This window comes from Silurus meridionalis, chromosome 5 (genome assembly GCF_014805685.1).
Source record: "Silurus meridionalis isolate SWU-2019-XX chromosome 5, ASM1480568v1, whole genome shotgun sequence".
NCBI lineage: Eukaryota > Metazoa > Chordata > Actinopteri > Siluriformes > Siluridae > Silurus > Silurus meridionalis.
In genome coordinates this window covers 17,058,974-17,076,548 of record NC_060888.1, presented here as the reverse complement: position 1 = coordinate 17,076,548, position 17,575 = coordinate 17,058,974, and the positions used below count along the sequence as shown (strand labels likewise).

The 17,575-nt window shown below is 34.9% G+C and overlaps 1 protein-coding gene across 1 annotated transcript in view; it reads right to left on the bottom strand.

Moving 5' to 3' along the window:
• Positions 1-17,386, bottom strand: part of pigg (phosphatidylinositol glycan anchor biosynthesis class G) — a 136,127-nt gene extending 118,741 nt beyond the window's left edge. The window contains exons 1-2 of the mRNA XM_046849593.1: positions 16,903-17,386; positions 16,456-16,661 (exon numbers count right to left, since the gene is read on the bottom strand). Of these exons, the coding sequence (XP_046705549.1) occupies positions 16,456-16,661; positions 16,903-17,056 (360 nt within the window). The 5' untranslated portion in view covers positions 17,057-17,386. The remainder of the gene's footprint in view (positions 1-16,455; positions 16,662-16,902) is intronic.
• Positions 17,387-17,575: the final 189 nt, after the last annotated feature.

Here is a 17,575-nt window from a genome sequence, read left to right as displayed (position 1 = left end):
TTTAGTAAGACATTTAAAAATAGAAGCAATTTCAGTAATCATGCCAGATATTTGAACTCTATGCCAACATTGGAGCTATTTTGCACCCCATTCTATGAGCAGGGTTATGTACATAAGGCTCACATTACATGCATGATATGGCATACTGGTATAAAACCATTATTTATGAATATGAGTCAGGATCAGACAGTGATGCTGTGCAGTAGACAGCTAGAGACAAAAAACATAAGGTGGGGAAAAAAAGATTTTGAGGTAGTTCAGTAAAAGCTGCTATAGACTGGGGAGGCTGAGTAACTGGATTGCATCAGGAAAAAACTGTGAAGTTGGCGTGTTTGAAAAATGATGGACCTGTAGCCCCTGTGTGCTGGCGGCTTAAAGAAAAAAAGAAGTGGTTGTCTACATGTTTGGTCTCAGCAGCAATTTTTACTGACTTTCTCTTTGACTTGATGGTGCAGAGGTCCTACAGTAGATGTGAATCAGAGGTATGAAGTAACAAAGTACAAATACTTCATTACTGTACATAAGTAGATTTTTCTGGTATCAGTACTTTACTTCCCTATAATTTTTTTCTCATTTTTTTTACTTTCACTTTTACTTATTTTTACACAAATATCTGTACTTTCTACTTCTTACATTTTCAAAACATGCTCATTACTTTAGTTTTAATCTATGTGTTGGAATGTCAATAAAGAGGGGAAACATGACTGAGAACAAAGACATTCCTGATCACCTGATCATCATCATCTTTTCTTTGCTTGTGTATACTGGATGTTCAGCCTGGATACCTTAATTAGATAATGACATTTGAAATTCGTTTTTGTATTATATTAATTGGTCTGTCAAAATGAATGCGTTAATAACGTTAACGCAAATTAATTTTAACAACACTAATTTTATCAACAGAGGCATTTTTGTTTGACTATTTTTTTATTAAAAAAATGAAAAATGTAAAATATATAAAATTAAAACCTTAAATGCAACACACGTTTATTCACAATGTCCTCTCTTTACTTAGAAAATAAATAAATAATCTCCACCGAAAAATGATTTTTAATCCATAAACATTTGTTTTACTGATGCAAATCAGCACCAAAATCTGCCATGACGCACACAATGAACCATCTGGGGTCGACAAACGCGTCAGCGCGTTTTCCCTCATAATGCAGAAACGCACTTACACATAAGTGCAATACATCATTCGAATCTGTTAAGGGTCTACTTTCATTTGTATACACTCATCATAACAACAAAACACTGTGCTTTTGTGAAATAAAGAAAACAGACAGGGAGCGCTCTCTGCTGTCTCTTTCATCTCTCTTCACACACATAAATAAAACAACCTGAATCTCATTGAATACTTGCCTCACAGACATAATAAATATATGAATAGAAAGCTCAAAATGTCGATTAAAATTTTTTTTAATCGAAAACAATTATTCTCTGATCATGTAATCCGTATGAAAGTTAAACGAGGTACAGTTTCTCTGGTATCACCTCATTAACCATCCATGTGGAAACATAGCAAAGGTTCCGTTTGACCTGCTGATGATTCGCGTAATTTAAAACACCACAATTACTTTAAAACATTTACAAGATTACAATATTCCATCTTCATGCTCTATGTTGAGTTTGCTTTCACTAATAATGACCATACATTTCTATAAAGCATTCATATTTGTCCATGCCTGTGTTGATTAGAGTATTAAAACCCTGAAACATATTAATTTAAGGTACATTTAGAACAGAATAAAATGTGAGATTAAGTTGCATTAATCGGGAGTAAACTATTGACAATCATGTGATTAATAACAATTAAATATTTTACTCGGTTGACAGCCCTAATTTGAATATGTTGTAAGGCCCAGTTACCAGCGTGACACTAAAACTGGTAGTAGTAATGGCTACCTTTTACTTAAGTACAAGTCAGAGCCCAGACTTCTTTACTTGAGTAAAAAAGTATAGTCAATACTTCAACTTTTACCAGAGTATTTTAAAACATGAGTATGTCTGTACTTCTACTCAGGTGAACAATGCGTGTACTTTTGCTATCTTTTGCCATACTTTTGGTGGGAGTCATTTGCTGTAATTTGGTATTTCAGATCTGATAGGCAAAAAAGGAAGCTGATTTTGACAGAGGTAGTGAGCACAAACTGTTGAGCTGCATGCGCTGAAAGCCAGAAATATGTATTACTTTCTCCCGCCCGCAATATTTAAGTTTTGTCCCGTTCCTGCCCACAAAAGACCGCAGGTAAAATGTATAAGTATTTTTTTTTCAATGCACTTCCTGTTTCTTCCTGCTACTCTGCCTTTTTTTGTGTTTCATTTGCTTCTTTTTGAATATGAATGTTAAAAAAAAAGAAATTTTGTTAAAAAATTAACAAACATTTTTCGTTTTATTTGAGTTTGACATTTTGTGTAAAGGAAGGAACTTTTCAGAACATAGAACATTAACTGAAATGATGTAAAAACAGGCCAAGGTTTTTTGGGTTATATGTTCCTTTCTTTAATAATGAAGTAACATCTATAGCACTCAGTGATTCTTCTCTGTCTTGTGCCTTCAGACATTTTGCCTCGGTGTGCTCTATTATACCACACATGACCTTGTGCCTGTAAATAGTTTTATTTTATTTTAGTTGCCATTGTTGCTTTTGTGTAGTGGATACATAACAGTTTATTTGTTTTAGTAATTCATTCTTTTTTGATATTTTAAAGAACATTTTGCAGGAGTCCTGCAAATGATTGTATTCTCCCGCAACCCGCACACACAAGTATTTTACTGCCCGCACAAATCTCGTCCCGCCCTGCACTAGTTTGCGTTGGGTCCCGCGGTACTTCCACGGGAGTGCAGGTCTCTAATGCACACATCTTAATATTTTATAATATTAAATATATTAATACTGAATACTTTGAAATGATGACCGAACAAATATGGAATTAATTAGTCAACAAAAACATGTTGAAAAAACAGAACATGTTTTATATTTTCAAATCTTCAAAGAAACTTTTGTTTCTTTAAAATCTTTTGTTTTGATGACAGCTTTGTACTCTCTCAGTCAACCCCAGTCAGTTTCTGAGTCTGGTAATTCTAATAAACTTATCCTTTGCAGCAGAGGTAGCTCTCAGTTTTCCTTTCCTGTGGCTGATCTCATAGGGTTTCATTATAGGGTTTAAAGGTTGCAGGAACTGCACTTGCGGATGCATTTAAAGTTCTTGTGCATGTAAAGATTTTTCAGATTGACTGACCTTCATGTCTTAATGTAATGATGGACTATCTTATCTTACTCTTTACTTAACTGAATGTTTTTTGCAGTTATAATAGTTTATAGTAGCAACATTTGTAGTACCCTAACCCTAACCCTAGGACTAGTAGCACTAATAATGCTATTAACTCTGAACCCAGCCTTCCTATGCACAAAACAACTGATGGTCTAAATCTCATTAAGTATGAAATATCACAAATTAACTCCACACAAGGCCTTTAAAACATACTTTATAAAACAAATTCTGGGTTGTTTAACACTTGTTTTGTTAATTATATCAGTCCAAACATGTTCTTTAATAGTTTGGATATCTTCCATGTTAATGAAAAAAATAAGAAAAACCTCTGAAGGAGAAGGTGTGTCCATTGTTTTGCATTGTACATTACAAAAGTTTCTTTTGAGAAAGTGTTCACCATTAAAAAAAAAAAAAAAAAAGGGTGATGAAGGAAAACGTTAGGGGAAAATTGTAAAAAAATAAAATAAAAAAATAAGCAGCTTCAGCAGTGATTTAAAAGTTATAAAGTGTTCATATACACTATATGGACAAAAGTATCGGAACACTTGACTGTTAAACCCATATGTGTGTTTTTTCCTCCAACTATTACCACAATGTTGGAGGCACACAAATGTATAAAATATATTGGAATGCAGTAGCATTAAATTTTCCCTTTACCAATGGGTTGTAACTTCACCTCAATTTTATTGAACATCTTTGGGATGAATTGCAATGATGGTGCCAAAACTAATACAACTAATACCTATAAAATACCAATACCTGACTTTACATACATCTTTGTGGCTTAATAAACACAAATCTCTACAACCATAATATAAAACATAGTGAAAGATCTTTCCAGAAGAGTGAAGGTTATTATTAACTACATATAAAGATTCATTGTGGAATGTTCTAAAAGTACATAAAATCTTATGATCATACGTCCACAAACTTTTGTCCATTTAGTGTACATTTGTGCATTTCAATGTTCCGTTCTCTTGCACATTACATCTATATAAGGTGTAATGTGACAGAGACAGAGAAAATACTCTTACTCCATTAGGATTACACTTGTCGTGACAGGTTATTATTTAATGCAATTTTTGTATTCATTTCAAAATACTGAGGAACGGCATGGATTTCTGAAATATAGCAGAGGATTAAATAAGATATTAAGCATTAAAAAAAAAGTTTCCCCAAAATCAAAATGAACTTAAGAACAGCACTACCACTGCATATTTCCAGCACTACTGAGTATGAAGCAACCCATGAACTTAATAATCTCCTATAGCTCTTGTGCACATGCATTATTTTGAGAAATTGGTAGAAGCTTAGTTTAGCCGCACTTGTATTACTGCCGACTTCTTTAGCTGTTCAGAAATTCTTCTCTCGTGTGTATGGGGAAGTCTCTTCATTAATAAGCAGTATACTTCCAGTGATTTCATCATTAAAAGCAGCACCAGAAAAATCCTAAACAAAATACATAAACACACACACACACACACACACACACACACACACACACACACACACCACAGCACAGCACAGCACAGCCAAAATAAACCCACTAGGGAACAGATTGGACTGATTAAAGACAAACAGAAACGGAACTCAATTTCCATTTGTTCCACCACATGAGTGATTCTCAGAACATATGCCCAAGTCATGTCTCAGTCAAGATTTCAATATTTTTCAACATTTAAAATATTGTTATTTGATCATTTTATCCCATTAATAAAAAATACAATTATAGGTTATAATGTTCTTTGTGAAAGTACATTATAACACACATTACAAGGCACTTTCTAAACTGTATTTAAAGAAATCCAAACAAACTCTATATAATAGGATGTGTTTACATATTCCATGTCTTTACTATATATGATGCATAAACACACTGTCACACAAACACATTAAGAAGTAACCAATGAAACCAGAGACAGGCAGTTGTGTTAGTTTCTCTAATCAGCTATTAAACACCTCCATTCCACCAAGCTGTAAAGTGGCAGTGAAAAAAAGAACTCCCTGCCAAGAGAAACCCACACAATGCAGCTGCTGAACTTCAGGCGGCAATGGGAATTGCTGATTTCATAAATAACAATAAAACTTTAGAACTAAACTGCCAGTCTGTGCTTGTGAATGAGTTAGTTACAGTGTTAAATAATTACATTTGTTTTTAAATAATCCAAATTACAAAATAAAGTGTAGTGCACATATACAATTTGCCAAAAATGCCTTATATGGCCAAGTGAAAATTCTTTTTTCTCTACCTGTTGGAGTCCTGTCCACTCTGAGGCAGCGTTTTCTTTTTGGCTAGCAAAAAAAAAATACTTTTTAAAAACCCTCTTCCAAGTGGATGTATTGTTAAATGTTGTTTTCACTTCATAGAATGGATTTTCAAAAACAGTATGGTATTTTTAGTCATGTGACACATTCAGTTGAGGTGGTGGACGATGTTGAACTGCAGTTTGCTAGCCATGTTACAGATTAATTTCACTCGCAGACCGCAATTTTTTTTTCCAAATGAGCCAGAATGTTCACTCGAAATTGGATCAATTAAAAGAGATGGAAAGAAAATAAATGCTGGATGGAAATGACGCAGGTTAAAGCTTTTTTTCCCCATGACTTTTCAGTGTGGACGAGTCATTTTTGAAAAAAAACATCAGCCTACACAGACAGCATTTTAAAACGAAAATGTAGTTTTCAGATCTATCCGGATATATGGGGAGGTAGCCTCATATGTGCTTTTTGAACATCCTATTCCAGATTTAGACTGCTGTTATAATAACCTCCACTTTTCTAGAAAGACTTTCCACTAGAATTTGGAGCATGACTGTGGGGATTTGTGCTCATTCAACCAACAAGGCACTGGTGAGGTCAGGCACTGATGAAAGGTAAGGAGGCATGGAACTTGAACTGTGTTCTATTTTATCCCAAAGGTGTTCAGTTGGGGTTGAGGTCAGGGCTTTTTCCAGACCATTAAAGTTCTTTCACCAAGTGAACAAAGAAAACCATATCTTTGTGGTGGAGAATCTGCCACTCACCTGGAGGTTATGCTAATATGCCATATATACACACACTACATTTTCTACCTTAATAAGTTTGTCTAATCTTCTAAAAAGATTGAATTGTTAATAGCAGCCTGTAAAGAGCTTTTATTGGTGGATTAAACAGTTGCATTTACTGTATATTTAATGGTATTTTATAATGTTTTCATCAAAACAGTAGAGAGTATTAATAAATGATGAAAACACTTCTCAATGTCGGTGTGTGTGAACTTTTGACTGGAAGAGTACATCCAAATCGATACAGAAGTGGATATAAGAACAAAAAAATCATTGCTTTATAATGGCCAGCTCAATCACTGTATCTTGATAGGTCTGTTTAAAAAAAATAAAGATTCAGTGCTCATATTCTTTTCAAGAATATTAATTTTTGAAAATTATTTTTAAACTGTTAAAAAACAACAATTAAATCAGATGAAATGTATAATAACAATATTTTAAATCATAAAAAAAACTGTAAGGCAAGTACAAGAAAGCTGTACTTTCTGAGTGAGAAATCAAAAGAAAGGTGTGTTTAATTATCACATAGACAATGACAGTGAAAAATGGCTTTCTGAAAATTGCCATTTTTGTCTGGTGAATTTGAAGTGAAATATGCTATTGACATGACTGTAGGCTGTAATGAACAACGCATTGGTCTGAGCTCTTGAGAAAATGATAGTGGACGTGATGAGAAATGATCCCACCAACACGTTCATCTTTGAGCGAAATACTAAGCACTTTGCTAACTCAATAATAAGAAAATCATTTGAACTGCACAAAGGGAAGAAGCAGAGGGATTTGGCCCTCAGTGGTTTTATACTTCTGACACAAATCCTTTTCCAAACCCGATTTCAATTCCAAATTCAACCTATTTCGGGTTTTGTAGGCTTCCTGCAAGGCTACCAGTTAGAAATGAGAACTGCTGATCTCTTTGGGAATTGTTCAAATGAATAGGTATGGTCAAATGATGTGCAAATGTGTCAATATAATAATGATGAAAGCTTTTTTTTTTTTTTGTAGAAAACCAAATTTACAAGAAAAGAAAGAACTAATCCCATATACTCTATATTAAAATAAAAAAAAATATATAAAAATAAAAAAACAATATGACATCACAGAAGTATTTATTTGGGGGAAAGGCAACTCAGTGTTTAAGATGCTTGACTTCTGTTTGAAAGGTTGTGAGATCAAATCCCATCTCCACCAAGCTAAAACTGCAAGGCCCTAAAGCAAGGCCCTTAAGCAAGGCCCTTAACCTTTCACTGCTCACTTGTATAAATGAGATCATTATAAGTCACTCTGAATGAGCGCTCTAAATGTACAAACATTAGAAAAAATGTATTCCGCTGATGTTTATTTACTGCTACATAGACAAGGTGACAAGATGTGCTTCCATCATGCAGTGTAAAATTATCTATAGCTCTCCTCTAAGCAATGCAAAATTCCATCAGCCAGATGTTATTGCCGCGATCTCTTCAAATCTTCAACCTGCCACTTCTGCTGGATAACTTTGAGCTAGGACACTGTAAAAGGATCACTGCCTACTCGTGTAAACTTTTATGAGGTATTGATTAGCTCATAAAACATGGAAGAGGCCTAATGTGTCTCAGACAAGGTCAAGGAAAGGGGAAGCTTAGTAAGCTTCTATTTTCGAGCCTTTTATTTTTCTTTCTGTGTTCCAGCAGGTTTGAGGGTTAAATACAGAAAAGCTGTAAGGAAGCTTTCTGAGATGTTGTCAGTACACTTACACACACATGTACAAGTTAACCGTTATATATTTGCCATCATGAGATCTTTCATCATGCGATGGCTCTTTTCCTGAGCATAATAAATCCGCTTCTGTATGACTCATATATTTACAGTCGGATAAAAGGTCAGCTCCAGTGCTGCAAAAGCTTCATGTGCTTTAACCTTCTACTATTTACTCCCTCGGTGAAAATTAGTTGCATTAGAGACTTTCTCCAAATAGCATGCAATGTTTGCTCAGCTTTATTCTTTTATCTATGTTCCATATTTATTAGACCTAAACCCTAGACCTATTAGACCTAAACCCTCGACCTTTTTTTTTGTGGTGACAAAATCTTTACAAATAAAAATCCACTAAATATATATTTCCATTTCCATTTCATTTCCAAGTAGTATTGGGTTCAGTGCATATTCCAGAGCATGCCATGTTTTAGTCAGTGTTTTAGCTCGTATCAGGATTCAACTCTTTTTGTATATAAAGCCCATTTCTGGATTACCAACCCCTTCCTTCTAACATGCATTAGTAACCTGCTCATGTTACACAGGAATATGGTTGCTATAGTGTCAATGATTTACAGTTGGGGTTAGTAATATGACAAATACATCATACCGTGATTTGCAAAAGGGATTTATATGGTACATGATATGGATCACAGTATATAAGCCTGCTACCTATATAATATTTTTTATATAATATATAATTTAAAAAAGTATATAAATAATAGTATAATCAATTCAAAACATATATTGCTCAGCCTTATTTCACAATTAATCATGGTACATGAATATATACTCTATTGTGCATATGGGCATTGTGATGCTAGAACAGGATGGATATATGGATGGATTTTCCCTCTGTGTTCATCTTCCTCTTCATTCTTGAGCAAGTTCCTTACTTCAAAGGTTTTATATTAAACTGAACAGTTTTTTTTTTTTTCTTTGGTTAAATGCACACACCCACAATATTTAGATTTACATTTACATATCTGACATATGACAGACACCATTATACAGAAAGAATTACAACTGTGAAAGGCCTTGCTCAAAGGCCCAGCAGTGGCAGTGGTGCTGGGATTTAATCTCACAAACTCCCAATCAGAAAATCCAATGTCTTAACCACTGAGCTACCACTTTTTTTTGTTTTGTTTTTTTTGTCTCAGGCACTTTTTCCGACAAGGAATTTAGGCTTTATTGATAAATTATTATAAAATTTGTTTGCAAATGTTTGTGTAAATAAAAAAATTAAAAATAAAGATTTCTCACAAACATATGTTGATTGCCTGTAGAGTGCAAAGCACATTCTCACACAGCTCATTTGCATTTAGTGACACCCACAAAAGTCCATAAAAAGTCAAGTGCACTGTGGGCTGAAAACACAAACTGACTTCAAAACGGTGACAGAAAAGACAGCGTGTATGAGCACCTGAATATGTCAAAATCTGGAAACAAATTACAGAAGGTGAATTAGGCGTAACTGAGACGACAAGAAAATTAGGTGACATGAGAACAAAGGAGAAACAAAGTCATCTGTGTACCTAGGCGATATGCACACCAAGCACGTCACACATGGAAACAAAATATGGGTTGCCGATGTGCTGGAAGTTTTGCTTTAAAACGAGATGCTATGGAAAATAGCAGCAATTTAGATGCTTTTATCCCCGTAAAAAAAAAATCATAATCAATCTGTAAACATTCTTTCCCTCATAAGCATGACCTTAACCTTCCTTCAACTGAGGCATTGCTATGGTTTATAGTTATTCACAAACCGACCGACCAGTTCTATGTATATATACCAGTCCGTCTTTTGTCATTAGGTTTCATTGTATTTGATAGGTTTGTGTTAAGTCATTTTCTTTCATTATTGCTAGGAATATAAAACAATTGGTTTTCACAAAATGTTCTCAATGGTAATCCGATTCTATAACCTATTGAACTACCATAGGGATGTCTACCACTTCTGTAAGCTGCTCTGGATCATTGTGTCTGATAAATGCTGTAAACATAATAAAAATTAAAGCTGCATGCAACATTTATGGGGGCCAAGCACCCAGAGTCAACTACAGCTGTTACCTAATCAATCACAGGAAGGCATTTATAACATTAGGCAAATAGGTCTCAGAATGATTTGTAGTTTCACTTATGATGTCTATGTAACAACCACTGTTAGTAGTGAAATTCTCTAATTGTAGGCAAAAGAATCTAAATCAGGGGTGTCCAATCTTTTCCACAAAAGAGCCATTGTGGGTGCAGGTTTTCATTCCAACCAAGCAAGAGCAACACCAAATTTTACCTGTTCAAATCTAATGATTTTCATCTTCAGTGACATCAGGTGTTCCCTTGATGGATTTCCCAGCGCTTTGTGGAAAAGATTGAACACCACTGATATAAATGAACAAATGGGGAGCATGGCATTCCTGTACCAGATCTGATGAAGATTGGGGGGAAAAAATTAGTAGTTTCAGGCTTGTTATTGAATTTTGACCAGTATGGTGAAACAGCAAGAAAGTTGTTGCCTTGTCTCAGATCATCGTCCTGAACATGTCTATCAGGTTTTGTGTCAGTGTCCAATGTCATGGCTGAGATACAGCCTCATTTCCTGTTAGCAGCACTTGGCCCAAATTTGATCAGAATGTCCATAAGCCCCTACCCAATCAGTGTGCCAAATTTAACCACTTTTTACCAGACAGTCCTATGAGCTGCTACAGACACTATCCAAAAGCAAAAAAAAAAATGATGAAGAAAAAGAAGAAATAAAGAGGCAGAAAAAAAAGAATAAAATAATAACAATAGGGTGCCCACATACCTTCAGTGCTTATTAAGCAATTTAAACATTACAGAATGATCCATATGCAAATTATATGATTTAAATTGATCTAGGAAGGTTTCATTTAGTTAGTAACATTATGCATAATTTACATGTTCCACAAGATTTTAAAGTGTGGTTGTGGAGATTTGTTCTTATTCAGCACCAAAAGTGTGTAAGTAAAGTAAGGTATTGATGTAGGGTGTAGAGGCCTTGGGGAACAGTCAGCTTTCCAATTCATCCCAAGCTGTTCGATACTTTTGCCTATATAGTGTATTTAGACTAGTTTAACGTATTGTGTAGTTTTAAAACCACCCAAATAAGAGTCCAATATACACCATTGTGTTATCCAGGCAGCAGAAAGCTTCTTTTATCAGCTAGGGAAAGCAGCGCAGAGAATACAATACTCCGCAATGAACTCATGATTTACATTTAAATATGTTTGCCTGATTGATGGTCACCTTTTTCTCCACACTGTTGATAACGCATGTCAGCACAGGACAAAGAGGAAGCCAGTACCAACAAAAAGAATGAAGCAGGATGATGATGACCTTTCAGTGTAGTAATGATGAGTCCTGTACACCTCAGGAGTGTCAAGACCCTCTAAGCATTTCTTTAGAGACGACTCTGTACGGCTCTATTTGTGGAACTTTCCCCCCCTAATCTCTGTTGGGAGTGAATAGGTGCAAGCGGTGACCCAGAAAATAAGATACAGCAAGAAAAAGGATCCACATGAAAGGCTGTCTTCTCACCAGACTTGCTATGCTTTCAGATTTAGATTAAATCCTATCCCTGACAAAGAAAATAATCCAAGAAGTATCAAATATCTACAAAGGAGCATTTTGCAAACACAGAAAGGCCAAGAAAGTATGTGGTCAAGGGTATACGATTTTCTAAAGAGTTCTAAGCATTAATCTTAGGCTGTAATAATTTCAGTTACAAAACCGACTGTATGTGAGGGGTTCTAAACATTGATGCATCATGCTTTTATGAGAATAATATAACAAAAATCTGAAAATATATTAACAGTATTGTTTAAATAATATACAAGAGACACAAGGATGCATGGTGATTCCAAACAACACTGATTCCAAAAAAGTTTGGAAAAATGTAGCATGTAAATAAAAACAGAATGCAATGATTTGCAAATCCTATAAACCCATATTTTATTTACAGTTAAAAATAGAAAACACATCAAATGTTTAAAGTGAATAAAGTAAATTAAGAAAAATATAAGGTCATTTTTATTTGATTGCTGCAACACGTCTTTAAAAAATTCTGTAAAAGTCTGTATACATCTGCGAGCTGAGGAGACTAGTTGCTGATGTCTTGGGTAAGGAATGTTGTCCAATTCGTGTCTAATACAAGATTCTATCAGTTCAACAGTTGTAAGTCTTCTTTGTTGTATTTTTTGTTTCATGATGCACAAAATGTTCTCAATTGGTGAAAGATCTCCACTTCAGGCAGCCTATGGTAATTCAGCTTCCAGATTCTTCTACTTCGAAACCTGGGTGTTTTTATAGATGCAGTATTTAGATTGCCATTGTCTTATTGGAATATGCAATACCTTCTCTGAAAAAAAGAAATTTTTTAGGTTTTGCCAGATTGTCAGATTTTGGAGCATTTGTTAATCATTAATGGTGCCTTTCCGTACGTAAAAGATGCCCATTCTAAAGGCACTAATGGAACCCCATACCATTAAAGATGCAGGCTTTTAAACTGAGTGATAAACCGGATGGTCCTTCTCCTCTTTATGCCAGGTGTTCACTATGCGATTTGTACTTTGCGATTGTTGCTTGTCAGACTGTTCAAACATAATTCTAAAATATAAATTAAAGACAACAGATTTTAGCCTAGGAATCTAAGAATAAAAATTTGTCTCAGACCACCAATTCTTGGCCAAGATCGCAGAGTGTGCACCAGGCTTTAGTCTGATGGACATGGATCCATGTTTCCCAAAAAAAAAAAGAATTTAAAATGTTTACACATTTGACATTATAAATAGGTTTTGGCTTAGAGAAGATGGCAGCATTTTTGTATCACTTTCACATATACTTTCTTATATACATGATAGAGCTTTTGTTGCCCCGTCCCAACTGTTTGAGAAGTGTTGCAGCCATTTAAATAAAAATCTAAATTACCTTATTTTTTTCTTTTAAATTGTACATTTCCTCAGTTTAAACTGATATTTTTTTTGTATATATTTTAAATAAAAACTGTTTTGAATAAAATAACGGTTTATGAGATTTCCAAATCATTACATTTTGTTCAAATTTACATTTGACCCAGTCTTTTGGAATTTGTCATAAAGTGATTTAAAAAAAAAATGAAAATCCATATTATAATGATAATTTCTTATCCAGCCATGCAGAAAGGGAAAGTTTCACTCTGTTGGCCAGTTTGACAATTTGATACTAGCCTAGAAAATGATTAGTAATAAAATGTAATAAAATACAGCAACTTGGTAAACTACATAGGGAAAGGAATAAGCTTTTAATCATTATCTTCTTTCAACAAAAGTTTGAATGGAAAAGATAGTGTATGCAATCTTGTACAAATAAAAATCATAATTATAAAGTTGTTAGCCAAATGTTCAACTGATGTGTTTTTTTTTTTGTCTTTTCTTTTTATTAAGGGGTGAGAACATGTATTTTTTTAAATTATTTATATCCATTTCATGTGGAATATTTCTGGGGGAAACCAGATATCTGAAAATTTTCAGAAAAATAAATCCTCTACCATATTTCAGCAGTAGATAGGGCTAGTAAATATCTGGGGAAAACTATACATTTGGAAAAATGAACAAAGAAAATATTCACAATGTTTTTGCATTTCCAATACAAGGTCAAGAAACCAACATTAAATATACTGGACCACTTGAGATGAAAAGATTTTGTGTGACCTCAATAACCCTAAAACGATTCACATGATTGAAGAACTACTTCTGTCACGAACTGCACACTCCATAATTTTGGTCTTAATGTTCAAACCGGTCATTGAGCGTGAGCTGTTCAGAGATGTGATTTACAAGGCGCAGATGTTGTGTTCGAAAGGATCAGCAACAAATCATGGAGTGTGAGCAGGTATACAGTGAGCACATAGAGCACTTACTAACAAAGATTGGAGCCAGCAGAACAACAACTATGGTGGAGACCACTCTGTTCTTTCTGAATCCACAAAATGGGTACAATCTGTCAACCTGCTCTCTGTCACCCGGCGCACAACGGGAAAGGGATTTCAATTAAAACCACTGCTGACTGGATATTATTTGGCTGGTGGACTATTCTTAGCAAAATGTTTTCTAATACTTTAGAAGACACATTTCATGTTGGTTGTAGAATATTATGCCTTTAATCCCTTTTTTAATCCCTCTACATCCAAACCTTGAGAATATACCTCTAATTAAACATATTTTAACTACAGTTCTGTGCTGAAGGGATTTGCCATTTGTATGGGTTGCAATGGAAATATATCTCTTTAGATATTACTTGACCTTTGACACCAAGGCAAGGGTGGTTGATTTTCTGGAATTAGCACCTGAAGTGCTAACAAATACACTGTACGCATGAAGCTTTAATTTTTTTATGCCTGCTTGCATGTCTTTTCTGAGGATCCATAGTGGTTAAATATCTACAATCTTACACTGGTGTTCCTTGGAGGTATACAAATAGTAACGCTCATCTGTTTCCAATCACAAGATGCTTGAGAGTTTTCAATTAGGGGGTGACATTTGCTATTTTTGTAGTATTTTATTTTTTATTTTGGCCACTCTGCCAGTCTCATACATTCATAGCAGCACCATACACATTAAAGTGTCACTGCTGGCACTCAAGAGTCATCCTATGGTCTGGAGCAATTTAAATCCTGATGAAGCCACTGTTCAAGAGAACATTGCCTTTTACTTTGAAAAATGGATTTGTCACAAATAAATAATGTCAAAATAGTAAATTGACATTTAGACAATTTATCCAGAGGTGGCCTTAAGAGGTACCAGACTAAAAAAATAAGGAAACTGATCCTTATTAGAGGATATGCCTACATAAGCCCTTCCTATAACTGTGCACTACTTTGGTCAAAAAGTGCAAATGTGTAATCAGAACATTAATTGTAGTTTTATCATGAAGTCTTTTGCTGAGGTTTTTAACTGTTTACACGTGTTTACACGGTTTATTGCAGTTCTAATCCTACAATAGTGTAGTAAAACCGATCATATTAATCACAGTACGAGGCCATCTTTATTGACAAATAACCCACGGGCATCTGTGAGATCATGTATGCAAAAGGTCCCGGATAGCACTTTTCTCCAAGTGTGTTACACCCTGATATTACACAAGGAGCAGTGTACAGATGGCTTCACGCTTGTGGTTGTAGCAAAAATATCATATCATGATACTTGAAGATTTGTCTATGATATGCCACAGGAATCAACAGACCAAAAGAAAACAAATCTATAATTTACTGATTTTAATGACAAAAAGCTAGTTTTATAAAGGGGTCTATATATACTATGACATTATTGATTATGATATCCAGGAGTAAGTAGCAAAACATGCAAATATGAAGAACACAGTGTGTTTACATTGTGAATCAGTGGAAATCCTTAAACCGTGTGCTATCGTAATTTCGTGCAGACAATCAAAGCACCTCTCCCTATAATGTTCTTTAATTTCGCATGTCTCTTTATGCCACTCTGAAGTGCAAGACATCTCGGGGAGCTAGAACCCTGTTTTAATGATGTGGCATCTTTAGTATTGTGGCAACTTCAAAATGTAAAAACATTGGAATAATACGATCTGAGAGAATTCTTTCTTGATGAAAGTGCTCTACTGCCATCTGCTGGACAATCATAGAAAAGCTGGTCCACAGATAGCGTTGAATTATGCTGGCAATGAATTATATATACAGTGAATAATTTAAATATATATTTTTAAACTACATGTTACATAGAGCTGTGCACTTATGAAACTGCACTGGTATTTTGGGAAAAAAAAATTCACATGTGTAGTTCTTCAACAAGAGCAGCAAATTTCTGGAAGGTAAAGGGGGAAAAAGTGCATAATGTGAAATCTAGAAATTCTATAGAATTTTAATCATCTTAAAGATTCTTAGCTCCGAAATGTACGTGCTATTAGCCACCATTTGGAAGAAGGAAGTGTGCACTTCCTTCACGCACTTCCTTCACTACACTACTCTTATTATACCTGTCTTCATTGACTGAATCATGGTGAAACCTGATCTTATTACAGGGGGAATGAGTGCAAGCCAGGATTACATGGCAGAGAGCACAACAGCACTTCATATGATCACACACTAATTTTCCCATATTTAGTTTTATTATGGGAAGCATGAAAAAGGAAAGCTATATAAAAGAACAAACACACAGACATCAGATGACGCTTGTAATATACCAGATACAGCAGTCCAGGATCAAAACCTGGACCTTAAGGCCCTCTGTCCACTGTGCCTCATCTGAACCCATTGAGTTAAACTGATAAACATTATTAGTTGTGACCTTATCCCCACTATTAGTAAGCCATCTGATGTCATATTGAAAAATAAATGAAATGCAACTTGGAAAAAACACCAGCATGTGCACAAGTTTACCTTAATTCTAGGCATGGTGACAGTAGGAGGTCTGGCTTTAGCAATGAAGCTATGAGATGATCCAGTCTCCACTAGGTTCCGGGTGTAGGGCATGAACCTCTTTCCATTGGACCCATAGACAAAATCGTCTCGTAAAGCATCTATTAACACAATGACTACTTTGTTGAATAATGGAGGAGGCACTTTGGTTGCGTTTGGGCTACTTCCTGCAACAAAGAAAAGAAGACTATGAGTATTCTGATCAGATCCAAAACATAAATATCAGATGAAGGCAACAGAATCTGATATAAAGTGACATCTCAGTAGTAGAATCAGAATTGGTTTAATTGGTTTAACTATACATACAAACACCATACTACAGTCCAAGTGCAGTGACAGCCACCATGTCTGAATAGCCATTCAAATAGAACACACTGGCACATGCCAGAAGAGTGATATTACACTTACCTACAACTGGTTCTGCAGGCAGATCTGATAATTTGCTCATTGATGATAAAGAAGACTTGACTGGAACTGGGAAAAATCCTCTCAAAAAAAGGGCAATGCCAAGTAGCTCAATAATGAGACAGATTGTAGAGAACACTGATGAGCTCAGCTTCATGTTGATGTCGTTATTATTATTATTATTATTATTATTATTATTATTATTATTATTATTAATGATGGTTAATTGTTTTCCAACCGTCTGAAGGCATAAAGCTCCGTGGCTGCACTACATATCTGACCTTAATCCGCAACTAGTCTGCCACAAAGCAAAGTTCACGAGCATAACAAGTGACAACAAACACTAGACTTTGATTTTAAACTGTTGATCATTGGTTTAAGTGCGATACAGACTCCGGATCCCGATACGGCATTCAACATTACACTCCTAAAAGAATAAATGGAGTTTCAAACGATGTTGCATTTGTTTGACACTTCCGTGTTGTGATAAAAGACTACGGCAACCGAGAGGTTCCAATCACTTGACATGAGGAAAGCTTTAGGGGCGAGCGCCCTCTATCGGGACAAAAAAATAAATACATGTTGGTGGGTGTAAGAAAGAAAGAAAGAAAGAAAGAAAGAAAGAAAGAAAGAAAGAAAGAAAGAAAGAAAGAAAGAAAGAAAGAAAGATGTAGTT